The sequence below is a fragment of the Vespa mandarinia genome, chromosome 3 (assembly GCF_050613455.1).
Source record: "Vespa mandarinia isolate Hongniang chromosome 3, ASM5061345v1, whole genome shotgun sequence".
In the NCBI taxonomy this organism is placed as follows: Eukaryota; Metazoa; Arthropoda; class Insecta; order Hymenoptera; family Vespidae; genus Vespa; species Vespa mandarinia.
Window position 1 is genome coordinate 6,075,102 of NC_140812.1, and position 19,720 is coordinate 6,094,821.

The 19,720-nt window shown below is 29.5% G+C and overlaps 2 protein-coding genes across 6 annotated transcripts; both read right to left on the reverse strand.

Annotated features, from left to right (window-relative positions):
- Nucleotides 1–5,861: 5,861 nt before the first annotated feature.
- Nucleotides 5,862–12,680, reverse strand: LOC118446741 (dopaminechrome tautomerase-like). Of its 3 annotated transcripts, none has more exons than XM_035877742.2 (6): nucleotides 12,573–12,680; nucleotides 11,221–11,402; nucleotides 7,748–7,875; nucleotides 7,332–7,631; nucleotides 7,012–7,261; nucleotides 5,862–6,945 (listed from the first exon to the last, which is right to left on the reverse strand). In XM_035877742.2, exons 1-6 carry the CDS (start codon nucleotides 12,584–12,586, stop codon nucleotides 6,005–6,007), a joined length of 1,815 nt encoding a protein of 604 aa, XP_035733635.1. In that variant the 5' UTR covers nucleotides 12,587–12,680; the 3' UTR covers nucleotides 5,862–6,004. The 3 variants fall into 3 exon arrangements, with proteins under 3 accessions (XP_035733635.1, XP_085512062.1, XP_035733636.1); XM_085655936.1 differs by lacking the exon at nucleotides 12,573–12,680 and adding an exon at nucleotides 11,890–12,244; XM_035877743.2 differs by lacking the exons at nucleotides 11,221–11,402; nucleotides 12,573–12,680 and adding an exon at nucleotides 8,606–8,987.
- Nucleotides 12,681–14,003: 1,323 nt separating this feature from the next.
- Nucleotides 14,004–19,053, reverse strand: Y-e3 (yellow-e3). Of its 3 annotated transcripts, none has more exons than XM_085655934.1 (6): nucleotides 18,869–19,053; nucleotides 17,145–17,362; nucleotides 15,574–15,755; nucleotides 15,017–15,483; nucleotides 14,707–14,950; nucleotides 14,004–14,588 (listed from the first exon to the last, which is right to left on the reverse strand). In XM_085655934.1, the coding sequence occupies exons 2-6, from the start codon at nucleotides 17,350–17,352 to the stop codon at nucleotides 14,397–14,399; spliced, it is 1,293 nt and encodes a 430-aa protein (XP_085512060.1). In that variant the 5' UTR covers nucleotides 17,353–17,362; nucleotides 18,869–19,053; the 3' UTR covers nucleotides 14,004–14,396. The 3 variants fall into 3 exon arrangements, with proteins under 3 accessions (XP_085512060.1, XP_085512058.1, XP_085512059.1); XM_085655932.1 differs by having other exon boundaries at nucleotides 14,005–14,588; nucleotides 18,650–19,053; XM_085655933.1 differs by lacking the exon at nucleotides 18,869–19,053 and adding an exon at nucleotides 17,727–17,878 and having other exon boundaries at nucleotides 14,005–14,588.
- Between the last annotated feature and the right edge of the window lie 667 nt (nucleotides 19,054–19,720).

Here is a 19,720-nt window from a genome sequence, read left to right on the forward strand (position 1 = left end):
TTAAGTTATTATGAAAAGTATGACGAAAATAAAAGCATGTTTTGTGTTGACGTTAATATTAGCTATAAATCACTATAAATAATTGAATTTACACAGTCATGTACGCTGTGTTCAAGCGTATGATTATATGGATTGACAGATTGTATTGAAACTATGAATCATATAGTTTAAATTTCCCTTTTCATCGAATACTTTTAATTATCTTAATATTTGAAATTCGAAGAAATCAAAGCAATATCATGATTCGTTTTTGGTAATATCATTCATTCAAGAAAATTTAATGTCTTCTGAAATTTTAAGTGCAGAATGCCAAGATTCGTTGGACATTATATAGGAATATCCTTTCAGGCTGAATTATTAGTAATGACTCTGTTAGGTTTGGTAAGATTTCTGAAATAATTATTGGATATAGTTTCTTTTTGTATTTAAGATGTTCTAAGTATAATGATAAAGTATCGGTCATGCAACGGGAAAAAAATCATAAAATATTTCTTAAATCATTAAAGTAAGTAACGAGATGATAATATTCCGAAGCTCAACAGCACATTGGAATGGCATCCTTTTGACTGGTCCCAACAAATTGAAAAGATTTGGAATTTGTCATTGACTCAACAATACTTCTTTCTCTCTACAGATTTTGAGTATTGGATAAAAATAAGTTAATATCAAGAAAAATATGTTCTATGTATGTTGAATGATATTTTACATATTATTATTTTTCATTGCAAATAGCTCTAACATGGATTGTTATCACAAGGAAGATAGTCGCTTATGTTTACACATTTTTATACATGATCAATTTTTATCCAATTTTAACATGGAGTCGACCAAATTTACTTCTGCCATGGCTGATCCTGAGTTTTTTTCAAAATCTTATATTAAAATTGATTGTTATTGCTATATTCATCTGGCTATGGGGTAAAGAAAGATTTTCTTCGTTTCGAATGATCGAATTTGTTGTCGTTGAACTTATTTCATTAAGTAAGCTTGATACATGATATAGATCAATACTTAAATTGTTTACAAACTTAATTTTTTACAAAATTTATCTACTTAAACAAATAATAATAACATTTACAGCCAATTCTGCTTACATATGGTATGCAATTGCATGTTCTTATATAGAGTTGAAAAAAATAGAAAGGATTAGAAAGATAAGGAAAGCTTTACAAGCAAAATATTCTATCGCATATAATATCTTCTCGGATGGCAGTAGTACGGAAATGATTAGCAAGGAATCAACATTCGATTTGTTCTCGGGAAGACGTTGTATGAGTTTACCTAATCTGAACGACGCATTTTATAGTTCAATTTTCAACGATTCCAACGAAAGTAAAATATCTAGATCGTTGACAACGTTAACGACTATTAGCAGTTTTGAATCCGATGACACAGAAGAAGTCATTTCTCAGATAATTCGTAATAATAATTTGATACCTATTGAGAAATGTATGAAGCTTTTGGGATTAACTGATGTTGATATAATCAATGCACGTGCTAGAGTCCGCAAAAGGATGTTAGAGAGTGCTATAATTTATAAGATACAAGAAGAATATGCAAAGAAAAAGGAGATAGGAAAAATTGATCTGATAAAAGATCGCAGGATAAGAGATCCATCTATCATTGATTATTTGATGGCGAAAACTGATATGCCTATATTTTATATAAATGATAATCGTGTTGAGAAGTTTAGAGAAGTCCAAAAGATTAATGATAAGACCGAAGATGTTTCAGTTGAAGCAAAAAGAGAATTGATCCATGAAGAAGTAATGGAATTGACACAAGCTAAGGAATCCATAACAGCTTTTGTACTAGATTGTATCGATGAAAAAGAAGAAACAAACTTAGAATTTATTAAGAAGAAAGAAAAGAAAAAATCATGTCCATTAACGAGAGAGAAAGTAGAGTCTAGACCATGTTTTCCTCTCGTAGGGGATAGACAATTAATGGAATGTCCTTTCAAGCAACAAACTATTCTTTCTAAATCTATTTATCCTTGCCTTTTAAATAAAAAAAATAAATGTTTAAGTGAAGTTTATTGTACATCTAATCATGAAATTGATGTTCTAATAAATGATAATAAAATTCCAGAGGAGAATATTACTTCCTTGGATGACACAGACATTAGAAAATTATCCAAAAATGATACAACCATTACTAATATTGACCAAGAAGAAGATACAAAGATTAATTGTAATACTTTTTTACGAAGTCAAATGATTAATGCAAAAGATTTCATTCATACAAAATTGGAAAATAATTCTTTCTTAAGTAAGAATATTTTACGTGTATCGTGAATGATAAAAATAGAATAATTAAATATATATATAAATATATTCAATTATTATATATTTATATATATATATATATATATATATATATATATATATGAAATAATCTTATATATATATTATATATATCTGTAAAAATAATCTTTCATATATATATATATATGATTATTTTATATGATGATTATTTTTACAGAGGAACCTAATTTAGAAATAATAAATCCTGTAGTAGATACATCGAAAACAGTTCATTTAGAAATGACAAGAAATTACAATTATATTTTCAACAATCGATCTTACATTCTTCCTAGCACTAGTATCTTCTCTACAATAGGCTGTTTACCGTTCTATCAAAAATTCAACATCACTAATCTCTATGGTAAAGAATTGCTAATCGATGAATTTTTTGATCCTCAATTACAATTTAACGAAAAATTTGTTAAAAATACGAACGATATATATAAAAAAACATTATTTAAAGCTTCGAATTCGAAGAATTTATTTGATCGAGGAAGAATGATGATATGGAATAACAAGAACACAGAATTATTGTTTAAAATACCAAAACAAATTGCGTGTTACACTGGTATGGAATACGAATCTGTAAATAATTCTAAAATTTCTAATAGGACAGAGTTTATTGGAGGCAAATTGCAGAATTTTGATATGGTCAATCAAGAATTAATTACAAAAAATAGGTACTTTTTCTAACGTTTATATTTAAGTAACAATATCTTATTGAAGTGTTATCATTTTAGATACACAAGTGTCGAACCAAAAGAAGAATACAAAAGTAATAATTCATTTAACGTTTATGAAAGTGTTTGGAGTAATTTAAATGTAAATAATAATACTGATAGTAGTTACAATATTATTAGTACTCAAACCACAGAAAGTCTGAACAATTACATATACGATAATAAAGGAAATAATAAAAATAATGATCATAATATACATGTCGATTACATGGACAACGTATGTCCAAAGTTTGCGACCAATACCAATTTAAATCAGTTAAATACAAAAAATGTAATTAAAAATGATGATGAATGCTACGAAGATAATTTAGAAATTGGACCATGTTATTGTAAAAATTGGAATATTTTGGCCATGACACAGATAGCTGATACTTTAGAATACGACAATTCGAATTTTTTAGAAAAATCACCTGCATGTTCTAAGGAAATTCAAAAGGAATCACTTCATAGATTAAACAATATTAAAAATAAGATGGTCAATTCGTTTGATAGTTATAAACATACCGAATACTTTAATCAATCGAGACATAATATGATATCAATGAGGAAAAGAAGAAAACGTATGACATCTTCTAAAGAAAGAGAACTTTTAGAAATGAAAGCTTTGAGAGCTTACAATGAGATCACTTTGATGGAGGACAAACGAGAGATGGAAAAGAAGAAACAACAGAAAACTGATATGCTATATTCCTTTAGAGATAATACTGAAACTTGGTCGACCCAAGTAATGTCTTATTCTAAAGTGAAAAACAATTACAGACAAATACAAAAAAGAAACGAGGCTGATTCATATGAATTTAATACACATCAAGATCATTTTGATTCATATAACGAAATTGAAATACATAACACAACTGATTCTTTCTTCGAATATGTTAGTAATATTAATAACAAAGAGTTAATAAAGGAGAAGGAAAATCTTAATTTTCTTGGAAACGAATTATCGTTTTCTCGATTACCTAATATACAAAGTAAAGATGCTGCAATTATGTTGAATCTTTTAGATCGTCATGGTAGTCATTGGTTTAGGCAAGAGTTGAGAAAAATTCTGGCAATAAGGGATAATCAAGTGTATATGAAACATAGCAAATCTAATCAAGATGCAATGAAATTGGATCTTTCTTTAAGAAACAGTCAAAAGATAACTGATAGCCTTGAACTTGATAGAAATACTGATAGGGAAGACATAAGTGTTCCCTTTGGACTATCTTCGTCTTATCAATATTTACGAACCAATTTGGATTTCGGTTCAAATCAAAATTTTAAGACTTTTAATTCGACGGAATCCATTATTTCTAAAAGAGATATGCCTATTAATTCGTCTGATTTAAAAGATTTCATTGAATGTACAGAAAATAAAAAAGTAAATGAAAAAGAAGAAGAAGAAAAAATACAAATGATTGATACAACAAAAGAATCCGAAATTGAAGAAATCGAAAAGTTTAAGATCGACATGTTAAATGTTGAAAAAGATAATTCATTTTTTTCCTTAACAAATTCCATTTCACTTTCATCTACTACAAAAATTGAAAATGTAATCGAAACGATCGATGATCGAAATCATCATCAAGTTAGACGCAGAAACATGTCTCTACACATGATGGATATCGCAAGAAACATCCATTGGAGTTTACGTCCTCATGGTATTTTATTAACTAATAAAAATTTACAAGGAATGAATTTCGAATCGTCCGATCTTTATGGTAATCAGCAGAGAGATATCGTCGATGACGTCACAGCCAGTTTGGTCCATGCTGCATTCTCTCATAAACCTGAGATTATCATTAGAACTTTTCCACGTGATTCTCGATCTATCAATGATGAACGATCCACGTCATTCTTCGAAAATTTTTATAATATTTATCGTTTGCCATCGACCGTCGATGAATTCATTCTTGATTCTAATAATGATATGGATATTTACGTTGGAGACACATTGTCGGTTCCAAACGTTCAAGATATCGAAGACGAGATTAATGATCTCGAAGATATTCTACAAAGTTCTATGGAAACTGATAGGAATTTTGATCTTTGTATCTTGGTAATGGAAGACGAGGATTTGTCTTTAGATTCAAGATCGACTTCAATCGATAATCTTCCTACAAACGAAGTTGTTCAATACGACAGTGAAGTTACTATTGCACTCAGTGAAACAAGGACAATCAATATCATTGATCCGGAAATAGATTCTCTTGGTTATGAAACGATCAAAGATTCCGATCAACCTTCCTTGAAAATGATAATAGCTTTCTTCAGTTTTCTCTTAGCTATTTACATGGAAATTCTAGGATCATATTTCTTTATGTCGGATTTGCATAATTCTATATATGCTTATAGACCGTACGAAATGAATTCGGATACGTTCAAGAAGAATTTTTCTGACGATTTTTTACCTGAAAAATATGATATGGTTGTTTCCTCAAATTCAGTAAATATATCAGAGTTCACCGTTGAACCTGAAAACCAAGAAAGAAACGGTGTGATTGACTTCATCGATGAAGTTGAAGAGGATGATCAAGCTTCGATAAAAAGTACAAATTTGCAAATTTCCAGTATAAGAGATAGTTTTGATACGATGTATACTAAAACTACTATTGAATCTGAAAACGTAATATCTTTTGAAGGAGATAGTTTCATGGAAGACTTTTCTTGATAATTTGTCAAAGGATACAAATTTGAGGATTTTAATTGGGTTAATAAAAAATATACATTTTTATATATTCATAAAAAAATAATGATTGATTGAATCGCTTTTATAAATAATTATTACAACTTTCTTTCTTTTATTATTTCATAATTAATATTACGAGATTAATCTATAGACATTAAATATTTTTTTTTACTATCCCTTTGTTAATAAAATATTTTCATCATCTTAATAATTATTGTACATAAGCTAAATTTGTTCGATCGTTTTATTTTAACTATTCAAAATTTCAAGTGAATTTCTTACAACATTCAACAAGTTTCATCATAACCCTGACCATAATCAGGTACCACGTGATCAGGATCACAAATAGTGTCTTTAACAGCATCCTTAACATGTGCCTTGAAGATTCTAAAATTGATCTTGCTGCTATCTAAATTTTCATAGAGATACATCGGTAACCTATTGGAGATCATCCAAACGTTCTGCTCTTCCTCATGATCGACTTTAATGTCATTAGGAAAGACTAATGAGATGTTACTGGTACCTATTACACCTAAATTCTCAGGTATATATTCCTTTCTCGTATCCCAACACCATACTGAGTCACGAGTAACCATGTTGAAGAACATTACACCGTTTCTGTCGACGACGGAACCAGACGAATGACCATAATCCTTGGCTCTTGGTCTTCCAATCGGTATAAATTTATCGGTATTATGATCGACCATTCTCTTGTCTCGAAGGACAGACGTGGAGACTGCGAATTCTCTGAAACTCGACATGGGATGAAAGAACAGGGTCCTGTCGTTGTGAATATCGATAGGACTTAATGCAATGCCGAAGATTCCGTCAGTCCATTGGAATTTTATACCATGGAGTTCGTATTTCGCAGCCAAAGGATCGGGAAAGAAGAAATGATGTTCGAATCTGAAGGATGAATCCTTGTAGAAGTCATAAACGATTATACCGAATCTCCAGACATCTGAAAGATATGCTATTGCGCCACCACAATCTCCATCTCTTACATCAACCACTATATTCGTGAACAAAGAATCCTGTTTTACTTGTTCCTGTGGTAATGTATATTTCTTGATCAATTTATCAGTTTGAAGATCGAAAATGTAGAGTACCGGTGGGCAACTTTGCGTTGGTTTTTTCGCGATATTTGTCACTCCAGAATCCAAAACCCAAAGACGATCACATTCGTCTACTTGTATCCTAAACACTGACGTAAGACCATCGCATTTATCTGAAAGTATAAAAAAGTATTAGAAAATAATTTCAATAGATATGATTTGTTCAGATTCAAACTAACCAGACATATTCCAATCCCAATCAGGATATGGCTTCAATTTTGGACTCTTTGTTTTGGAATATCTTGGAACAGTTGCCAATGTTACTGGTATTCCTTCCTTCCATTTTGGAAGAGTGACGAAGACTCTGTTTTGATATACTTCTAATCCTAATGGTAAATTATTTTCAGCTATGTAATTACCATCAAATATAGCTTGATCTCGTTCTTCGATATTATCGAACTCAAAGTCTACGGTCGACCAAGCGTAAACCTAAATTAAAATTAGCAAGATCGATAGAGAAGATCGAAAATTCTTTAGAAAGGGATAATCAAATCTTTACCAAACTCATCGCTGGTCCGACGTACTCGTCTTCAACTGGCTCGTGATTGAGATCATAATTAAATTCATGAAACTCAAGTTGATTTATCGAATGGGCATTGTTCTTAAGAACATCGCCTACGGTTCTCGAGTAATCATGATTATTTGATTGGAAAAATCGACCTGCCGTAATTGGTATAGAACCATAAAGAATATTGTTTTTTTCAGTTGTCCCTGTTAATTTATTTTCCAACGAATTCCCATAAGAATCACACGAATTTGGAGTTGATAATTTTTCTTGCGATACCGGATTACCTGCTGACTGATAAGTGTAGTATATAGATAATTCAGCATAAGACGAAATGAACAATTATATATTATTTTAATAATTTCAAGATTATTGTCATCTATCGATACGCGAAATATTTGGGTTTGTACCGAGTCATGAAGGGGAAAAATCGGTGCTTCGAGTTCTCGTGAAATCGGTGCAATGCCAGGATGAGCTGCGAATTGTTGAAAACCAAGAAGAGACATCGAAAGAAGCCATGGCATCACATTGGCCATACCTGTAAAAAGAAATTCAAGAAAAAATTGATATGAAGTTCACGATCGAAATACTTTGATCGTTATCAAATGATCAATGTATATTACTACATGACCTAATTTTCTTGATTGTTCATTTTGTTTTGTTCTTTCTTTTTCTTTTCGAACACGTAACGAATTCGAGATCTCTTGCCAAATCGTTAAAATCGACTTATATGCTCGAAGTATAATGAAAGTTATGTAACTACATGAAATGTCTCCTCGCTCGGAGCAAAATTTCGCAAGTTAGTTGAAAAATGGATCGATCGGAACTTCGCCTTTCGTGTTCCGTTAATGGAGATATGTATCATAAAAAAATCACAGAGGGGGAGTAGAGAGAACAGACACACACACACACACACACACACATACATATATATATACGTAATACTATTAACATTACTCAATGATCATCGATAAGGTAAATGTTGAAAAACATGATCAACGATATGTTTTGTAATTCGTATGTTTGCTCTTTGTCGTGGAAACACAAACGAAGCAATCTCGCTTCCGTTTTCATTTCTTAGACGAGTCTTTGAAAGGAAATATACGTCTAGTAAATTAAATTTATATGCAAAATGATTTGTACGTTAGATTGATATTTCGTTCATATCAAAAGTATACGAATGTAAGTATTATACATCCTTTTTTTCTCATATATTATAAATCACAGTGATTGATTCTTTAAGCTTTGAATGCTTGTAGCTTACTTACCTTAAGGACGAATAACAAATATTGTATAATAAATAATAATAATATCGATAAATCAAAGATCAGGATAAGTCGATTATAATGAGAACAACATGACGAATCATATCACAGATCAATTAGAAAGTTAATTAATGAAAGTGAACGATGTTAATTTTAAAGGAACACTTTGAAAAGAACTCGATGACTTTCGATACTGTTGTCAAAATGAAATCGATTAACTTTGGAGAAAATGTACAACGACAAAAATGATATTCGTTTTTGATCAAGCTTGAGGAAGACTTTCGCGATGAGAGAAAATCAAGGACTACACGCGGTATCGTTCGAGATGGGAGCACGGATGATTCCTAACTGCCATATTCACTATCCGGCTAAATGTACCTCGATACTACGAAAGGAGAGAGAATGGCTAATCCCTTCTCTTTGAAGATGCTCTCCCTCATTTTTCTTAGCATCTTCGTTCGTGTCTTCATGGAGAAGGACGATATCTTATAGGTCAGTGATGTGAATTCAAGGGAGTTGGAAGTTCGTGATACTTCTTAAGAGAAAAGGTCGCACCATCTTCTCGATTAATAGAAATTCCTTTCAAAGTCTTCGTTTCTCACACATCCATTATAGTATTATAGTAATAGATAAAAGAATAAAATTTGTAAGAAAATTGAACGAAGAAGATTCATTATATCTTTATCAAATTCATTTCCCATAAATTTATCACAATTTTCTGATGAATATAAAATAGATATCTATATATACATATATATATATATATGTATTTTTTATATACTAATTGTTACTATTTGAAATAAAGTTATGATATAATGTTTTAATGAAAATATCGCGTGGCATTAATAGTACAATATTTATAACAGGTTCATCTTAATACCAGTTTATCCTTAATACCAATAAAACTTAATCAACTTATTAATTTACTTACTTCCTAAACTTGACAAGATTATAAATAAAGAATAGTCTAATTTAGTCGGAAGCGTAATCAAGGTGCATATCTTATGACTATTGTTAGTTAAGATTGGAACGTGTCATCGGCTTAGATGTCTGTTCCATTGTTGATGAGACACGGTATATTTTTTACGCCAGAAACTTTCCCTTTCATTGTAACAAACTGATCCGGATTATAGTAGTGCAGATCATTACTGTATAGGTCACCATTGACGTAGAAGATATCGAGAGAAAGAAATGTCAAGTAGTTCTTATTTGTTTGTTTTTCTTCAAGTTCCGTCGATTAAACATCGAGATTTAAATATCAATAATCTTTCTTTTGCAATAACTTCGATCGAGATTGTTGTTGTTGTTTTTTTTTTCATGTTCCTCGATCTTTTTTTTTGCAATAAGATTTGTTATAAATTCGCATATATGAAAAACAAAAAACGTTGCATTTCAAAGAAAGGCAAAGAATCTTATTGTTACATAATTAAAGGAGAAAATCATTATTAACTTTTTTTCAGTCGCGTTCTTTGATTTTTTTTGCAATAAGATTTTTTACGAATTTACATATGTGAAATGTCAAAAAAAAAAAAAAAATATAGAAGAAGAGAGATCATTACATTTCAGAGAAAGTCAAGGCATCATAGTGTTGCATAATTGTCCTTAAAACATTCCGGTTTTCAACAGGAATGAGTAAAGTTATTAAGTTTTTTACGAGGAGACAGCGGGCCTATCTCCCAAGAATCGTTTTTACCATAAACTTCAAATTCTCCTCGGTGAAACTCGCATATTAATTTAACAGTAATACGTAGCATCTCATACTTAAGGGAAAATCTCGGTTGTGTTTTTGAAAGAAACTAACGAAGGCTTCATCTCATTGTTACATAGATTTAATGACCACTCCAACGATAATCGCAAACGTTCACGCATACTCTCTGTACCGAAAATTATCTTGCTCTACTAAGGTTTATTATTATGGTCAAAAGAAATGAGTTATGTGCGTGCCTTGGAATTCTTTTTTTTTCCTTTTTCTTTTTTTTTCGTAATTCAAAACCATTTAATAATTCAGAACATTTTTTTATTTTAATATAATTTACGATTTATTCATTATATTATATATTAATTTATTATATTATATATAATCATAATATTATATATTTTTATATGTACCATTAATCAATTATATTATATATTATATTAATTAACGTTATTTATATACGGAAAAATAATATATATCGAAAATTTTTAAAATATGCATATTTCTTAGTTGTTATTAGTGAAAGTAATATGATTTTACTTCGGCTATACGATTTAGACGAGTAAACACGTTATGGTATTGCAAAATAGAAAGAGAAGATCGCCGTGATGTTTCACTAGAGTTCTCTCAATGACTAGAAACGTCTATTACTTTCCGTTTAAACTTTCGTTACGAGTCTAACAAATTCGGTGTGAGAAATTGAAACTTAAGTTTAAGATTAAAATATACTGCGAAAGAATAAAACGTTTGTTTTATCCAACTTTTCTTTTTAAGAAATTCATTAGATCTCATTTGAAATTCTCGAGATAAGCAAATTAAAGTCAATCGTTAATTATTCTAATCAGATTGTGTGCTTTTCAATATTATGTTTTTCAATATTATGAAAATTATAATGTTTATGAATTGAAAATATGAAACTTACGGTTTTCGTTGCGTTCTTCGATCTTTCGATTTGCGAGTTCGTGTTGCTGGTAATGTACCACATGATTAGTCCACGTGATTGGTTTCTTATAGTCAAAGAAATAATTGGGAGAGCTATAAAAATAGTTGTTGGATTGCATTGGCCGAGAGTCGACTCTTTTCTTTCTTCTCATCGTTGCGTATCTGTGTAAAAAGAAAAGAAACAAAAAAAAAAAATAGGAAAAAGAAATTAATTTACGTTGAAAGTTAGTCAAATTGTTTAAAATTGTTGACATTCAAACAATCGAATATGTATGTAACATTGTAAAATCGAATAGATAGATATATTCTAAGAATTATAACATAACTATTAAACAACCAGTTTTCTTTCATCTTTTTCAACACCTGTGGTTGAGAAAATCGACATTCTTTACGTCACATGCAATGACCAATCTACTATCCATAGAAAAAAAAAAAAAAAAAGAAAAAAGAACAAATATTACTTCATACCAACATCTAAGGAGATAATAATTTTCTCTGAAATATTTGTATATATCTACTGAATGACGATTTTTTTCATAAAGTAAAAAATTTTCATCGATTTCTCAATCTAACTTATACCAATTTAATACTTTCACAATTGTTTTAAATTATAATTGTTATTATTAAATATCAACGTGTTAGTTCGTACAATTATCAAACTAAATTGATCGATTTAATTCTGATTTCATGCGAATGTACTTGATTTGTCGAAAGATCAATGATCAATCGTCCGTCAATACGTTTTACTATTGAAACGAAACACACGACGTGATTTTAAGTAAGATAGTCACTTTTCCGATTTAAAACAATTCAATGACCGTTCCAATCCTCTGAAAGCTCACTTTCAATCAATGACTATACTGTCTGTAGCTGTATTATGCTAGCACTGATTAACATCACAGAATAGATCATTTCAAATAGATCCGCTTTGTTCAAACCGTTACGGCACAGATGTAGATTATTTCTTTCTCACAAATAGAGCATGAATAGGAAAGAACAAGGAAAGACACAGGATTACATTTTTTATTGAGAACAAAATTTTCTTTCTTTTACTATTCAAACATTGTCACGATCTATAATTATATCAATCAATCAACCGATCAAGATTTTAATTATCTATTAAATTGTTTTAAATCACTGTTATCAAAGCATTTTCAATATTTTTTTAAAACAATTAAATTTTTTATATGTATAAAAAAGACATTTATTGTCATTATTATTATTTCTTTTTTTAAATAAAAAGCGTGAATGTCACATAATTTATTGTAAAACTTTTATTAATAATAATAAATTATTAATTCACTCTTAATTTCATATCTACGAAACACATACACAATACTTTGCATAAATTTTTGACTATTTTATTTTATTTATCACTTCATCATTTGTGTGCACTCCTCGAAGATTTGTCTCCAACTCATAGCAAAGGACTACTTCTCTCGATTGGCAATCGTCTGACCAACCAGCCGTCTTAAATATAATCGTAAAATCTCAGGCTGACTTATTCAGGAAACATACCTCTTGTTCACTATCGTTCTTCGTAGCCTTTCAAAATAAAATACTTTTACTCTTTTTCTTTTACATTAATCGTTATAAATAAAGATTTTTATAATTAAGAGTTACTGCGGAATGAAAATGAATGTATTAAGCGATCTTCTGCTATATTTTCATTAATTATTTATTTTATTAAAGAGATTATTGTTCTTTTTATTTTTATATAACACCGATTATTTACTCGATATGCATTTATGATTTATAATTATTAATTTATGTATATAAATATACGAAAAAAATGATTTTCCGATATCTAACGATCTATCCATTCGATTTTTCATTATCTTATGCAAAAATTATAATTTCACATTAACGAGTAAGTAGGTTTCATTTTATTAAAACAAATATAAAGAATAAATAAATTATCTTCAAAAATACAAAATTATGCACTAACAATCAGTAAAATTACTGGTGTTAATTAGAATGAAAAAATATCGAATTTCTTTAATACTTTACTACTTGTACGTACAAAATTTAATCGGCACGTTCAAAATATCGAACTGAGTCATTTAATATATAGTTGAGAACTTATATAGCTCACTTGGTCGTTTTTTTTTGACAGCTGATCGATCAATCAGTATAATAACGAAATGATTTGCATAAAAATATTTCGTTAATGTATATTCCTAACGTTCGAATGTTAGTTGCGCAAGAACGACACTCCCTTTTGTAATCTTTTGTGATCTTGTCTGTGCCTATCATCATCATCATCATTATCATCATCATCATTATTATTACCATTCTTTTTAATGAGAGTAGAAAATAAAACGATCGTACTTTATGTGAATACTGAATGAGTTTGCATATATATATGAGACGTATGTTTAAAAGCTTTTTACTCTTCATTAACATTATTGGAACGTAATTGAGAAACGCTTTCACTATAAAAGGATTAAAAAATGTTGTACGTTCCCATATATATGACAAAAGAAAGTAGAGGAATTGTATATAAAATATTATTTCCGATTACTCATAATTTATTCGAAAGTTCAAAGCATAGTAATGAATGAATCCGCATCATGGAATGCAAATCAATCTTCTATTCTTACCTGGCATTGAATTAAAAATACAAGTATATTAATAGTAATGTTTTCCTTATCTTTATTTATAATTTCATTTTTACATAAAAACATTTTATTTAATTACAATTTTGTAATATATTATTATCTTACGAAATAGATTTCATTATAATTATTTTTATATTTTCAATTATTGCTTTAAACAATGTTGATAAGATTTCTTGGCACTTTGGTTACTATATACACACACACACATACATAAACATGCACATACATATATATAATATAATACATAAAATAAATAAAAACGTACACAAATGTTTTGAACAACGATCGTGTCTTATTAAATTAAATATAAAACAAATCAGCACCGCGAGTTCATTCATAAAAAAGAAAAAACAAAAGCAATTTTTTCGTTGGTATTCGAATCGAATTTAACTACGATTTAAAAAAAACTGTATCCCACCGGTTGATTGTTAAAAATCACTTTTGAAATAACCGGTAACGTTGTATGAGTAGACCATGGATAATGGAACGACCACTGTTGATGATGTAGTCTATGATTCTCGCGGTGCCATAATTTTCATTTTGGAAATGTTACTGGTCCGTGTACGTGTGTAACAGAATCACATTTGGTGCCACGAACTAATTCGTTTACAAATCCAGCCAGGATACGGAAATTAGTTTCATTTGGATTTAAAGTTCCTGTCATGAATCTTTGGAATGATGAGGTCAATATCCAGATCTCTTCTCGATCTTCTTTAGAATATTTCAACTGAAAATATCGTTACATTTTGTTTCACAATAAATAATGAATATAATATGTTGATTTCATACACGTTACATGAATGAAAAAAATATTTCGAATAAAAAACAAACACCCACACACGTACCTTTAAACCAGAAGGAAATTGTAGATTTTCTTGATCTACTAGAAGGTTCTCGATGTTCTTGCTACTATATTCAGGATAGTTTTTACTATTCCAGCAAGCAAGCGATATTTCAGACAAAAGACCAAAGAAAAGAACGCCATTTTTGTTCATTGCTTCAGCTGCAGATTGCGATGGTCTTTCTAATAGGAATGGTTTGAAAGATCTCGGTGTTGCCTCGGAATCGTGAAGGAAGATGGAGTAATTTCTATAATTCATACAAAAGTATAAATATTTTTGAGGATTTACGATCAACTTGAATAATCTAATCTACCTTATGGTCGACGTGGCTACCCAAGATTCAACTTTGCTGGCCAAAGAATGAAAATAAAGGATTCTATCACCGTCTGATCTGATGGGACCCAAAGCTAAAGCGATTATACCATCCATAAGATCGAAGGTGTCACCATTAATATTAAAAGTTCCATAAGGTGGATAAGGAAAGAAAAGTTTATTCTCAATCCTCCAAGATCTATTATGAGTATGGTCATAAACAAGCAAGCCAAAACCAGTCACATCAGCTACATAGACGAATGTGTTACGACATTTATCATCGGTATCACGAATATCCACGACAGGTGTAACAAAAAGGGAAGTGTCCTTGAACTGATCACGTGGAAATTTGTATTGATGGATCAATCTGTTATTGATTAAGGAAAATACGTGCAATTGAGGCCGACAAATCTGATGATTACCGACTTTCCCTGTATCAAGTATCCATAATCTGTTGCATTTGTCGATCTGTGAAGAAGAAAAGAAAACAAAAAAAAAGAGAATATATTAATTCGAGCGAGTTTAAAACCATTATAAAATCAATTAGCAAATAATTACCGCCACTCTAAAGACGCTAGTGATAACGTTGCAATCACCCTCTTTATTCCATTCCCAACTAGGATATGGTGCAATTATAGGATTTCCTTCAGGCGTGACGTCATCAGTAACGTAACCAAAAGTTACTGGTATTCCCTTTATAAATCTTGGTATCGTTACGAAAATGATCGATCCTTGTCGCTCTATATAATTAATTATCTCCTTTACTGAACTTTATAAATTTCGATAGGAAATATAAAGAATGTTAATTTATATATGTATCTATCTATCTAATATATATCTAACAAATATATATATTCCTAAAAAATATCACATATATATGTATTATATATTATATGGATATATCATGTATCTATATATCATCACAAAAAAAAATAGATATGTATTAGATAATCATAAACAAAGCTAGATATATATTTATGATGATATATATGTTTAGATTAGAACAAAATTAAAATATCTATACGCATGATTCTCGTTGTATATATATCATTAAACATTTATAAACATATATCATATAGATTATTTTTCACAGAAAAAAAATAATCGAATTTTCTAATTCTATGAAGTAATTAGAAAGCGTTAAACTTTGACTAACGTTTCTGGCACGTGACCAATTATTTATTATTATTTTTTTCTACTAACGAGAAAGTGCAGTACCGAAATATAAGCCACCACACATTCGATATGATCGATGAATTTCACCGCCGAAGAAATTAGCTTTCAACTTGCGAGATTATTGACTCGACCACCTGTCGCACCTTGTCATTAGAATGCAACTTCCGTGGCAATGAAATAGAATCACTCTCTTGACCATTCGTATTCCAATGACATTGCCTTTCTCTCTTTCGCTCTCTCTTTCTCTCTCTCTCTCTCTCTCTCTCTCTCTCTCTCTCTCTCTCTCTTTCTCTTTCTCTCTCTCTCTCTCTCTCTCTCTCTTTCTCATCCATTAATTATTGTCATATATTGACATAGATCATGTATGTAAACAAGAAAAATAAATAGTATTGATAATTTCATACAATACGGTCGCCTATTTAATCGTTATCATTATAGTTCTTCATTGCCAATTACTTTTATGTAAATAAAATGTATCTAAGATAATTATATTTCCCTCTTATTCTATTTATAAAATTATTTTTAGTTATATAGAACGCGAATGAAGTGTTTCTAAATAATAATGATAATAATAATAATTATAATAATAATAATAATAATAATAATAATAATAATAATAATAATAATAATAATAATAACAATAATAATAATAATAATAATAATAATAATAATAATAATAATAATAATAATAGCAGTAATAATAGAGTAATCAACTTTCGAAAGAACGACGATGAAATCGAGTATAAGAACTGTCATTGGAAATTCCAAGATAAATATCTCTCTCTCTCTCTCTCTCTCTCTCTCTCTCTCTCTCTCTCTCTCTCTTTCTCTCACTCTCTCTCACTCTCTCATTTTTCTTCTGTTATCGTTATTTTGACGATTTTTACGGAAGAAAAAGAAGACAAAATATAAATTAATGAAATGCGAATTAATAAAATGTTTTTCTTTAGAACCTTTGTGATATAAATCCACGTCTATAGGTATGGGTGCCCCTGGAATGAAAGTGCCCTGTTTTATTGCTATCGCTCTCGCACGTTCACTCGGAAATGCAAAATCCAATGCTTTCCACGAATAAATGATTTTCATTTTATTGTTAAGTTCGCAGTTGCATATTGTTGAACAGCTGAGCACTGCGATAAACCAAAGTACCCAACTGATCATTTTTGTTGTTCTGCAAAAAAAAAGTAAGAAAGAAAAATAAAACAAGAAAACCATAGAAAAGAAAAAAAAATATTGTGGCGACGTAATTATTATTTTATCACGAAAATAAAAGCGCTATCTGCGCATAACGAAGATATTAATCTTTACGACGTTATTATTGCTGTTTACAGTAGATTATTTTTTCGTTTAACTTTATATCTCTTCCTTGTTTTTGTCTATTTGAAAAATTCATCATATATATATGCTCGTAATTATTGAATATCTTCCGCGCGAGAAATTCATGAAATTCGATTATTCAAGATATTTCAAGAGATAGAAATCTTTGTAAAATGACGTTGATAGTGATGATGACATCACATGTAAAGTACACTTACAATTATATTAATACGTATCTCACGTTTTACGAAGATGGTTTGCAAATTTCTATTACTACGCACATCGAACGAACGTTATGTATATATGATCGTAATCAGTGCTAACCGGTAACTTTAAGAACGTCTCCCCTACTCTTCTTTATTCATTTCTCCCTCTTTACCACATTGATAATAAACCGAAGAAAAATTATGTATGTGTATACATACATACAGTACATATGTATTGATGATGAATGGATTTTAGATATAAAAGTGATATGAAAGCCTTGTAAAAAAAAAAAAGAAAGAAAGAACGAAGTTATGTAAACTTATTCAAGTTTATCAATAGAAGGATATTCGGTTTATCAAATACAAGTAATATAAAGTGAGAAAAGGTTTTGTTGAAAGAACTTATTAAAATGAGATAAGAAATCCAAACAATACGATTTTAAATTCGATGCTTGTGTTAATTATCTCTTTAGACCCTGACACATAAATTTCGTTAAAACGATATTCTACTTTCCAGTTAAGAAAATCCCCCAAAGATAACGAAACGTAATTATTTAAGCAACTATGTATATATGTTCCGGAAAAGAAAGACATTTAATCTGTTGATAAATAATTTCGTCGACGAAGTTAAAAATGATATATGCACAGACTTAAAATATGTACGTATTGTCTGACTAATCTTCGCAGAACTGTAAAATGAGATTATTTATTGAGCTTAAGATAGTTCCATATATCAAAAATAATGTAATAGTATTCTTTTTGTTCAAGATAGGAACTTTAATAAATATTATCTTTTACACTTTAATAAATATTATCGTTTACAGTCAATTTATCATTGAATTATAGAGGAATTTCGTGCAAAATAAAAAAGGAAAAAATAAATAAACATCGAAGCTTAGAAGGAAAACATATAATAAATTAAGATATTCACTCACTTGTTAATTATTATCAAATTGAGGTTTCATAATCTTTCGAAATAATTTTTTACTTAGTCACTAAATTTTCCTAATAATATTTTTTTCCTTTTGTATTTTTCTCACTGGCTGACCTTTTTCTTCTTTGTAATGTCTCTTTATCCCTTAACAACTTACGCAACTTCTTGCAGAAATGGAAAAGCCGAGGAAATTATATTTACGTTAACACATTCTGCTTACGTTGTAGAATAATTCCGTTTGAAGTATTATCATTTTCGTTATTAAGAAAATTATAACTTTTTGAAGAACGATTCGATTCTGTGTATCTTAAATTGTAAAAAGAAAGAAAGGAAGAATGACACTCGACAAACGAACCGGACGATATCACGGTCGAGGACCGACTGAAGGATAGCGTGATTTCTCACGCCGATCAATGCTCCTTTTTATACATATTCGCATAGTCTAAGAGTCTTAATATTTTTTTTTAAGATCAATATTTTTTCACTGACTTATCTTTTGTTATTGTTGTTCTTTATGTTGTCGTTATCGTCATTTTTTCAGTCTAATCAATTCTTTAAACACAATAATAAAATCTCATTGAACGATCTTGTCTTTCGAAAGCATGTTAGAGATTATTTAAACTGATTCAATTTTTTTTCTCTTTCTATACATATGTATATACTTTCAAACGTAAAGTAATGATCAAGATCTTTGATTCCATTGAACATTTTTTTAAAATAACAATCCTTTGATTTTATATATATATATATATATATATATATATATATATATTTATCTATACCTTGATCAAAGTACACTTGCCTACAATTTATGCTTAGATTTTCTAGGACGAATTGCATCACGTTTAATTAATTTACATACACATAATTTACATGTATATTTAATTAATTTTAATATCCATGTTCGAAACCAAATCTCGAAATCCAGTTTATATAAACAAATGAAAAAAAATCTTCTTTGAACCATTAACAAATTTTTTGTTAAGTATTAACGTTTGCGATAGCAGTGTAAATTGAATGTTCTTTTGTTGGGACAGTTGTGCAATCCTAAGCTAGTCGTTTGGTTTATACG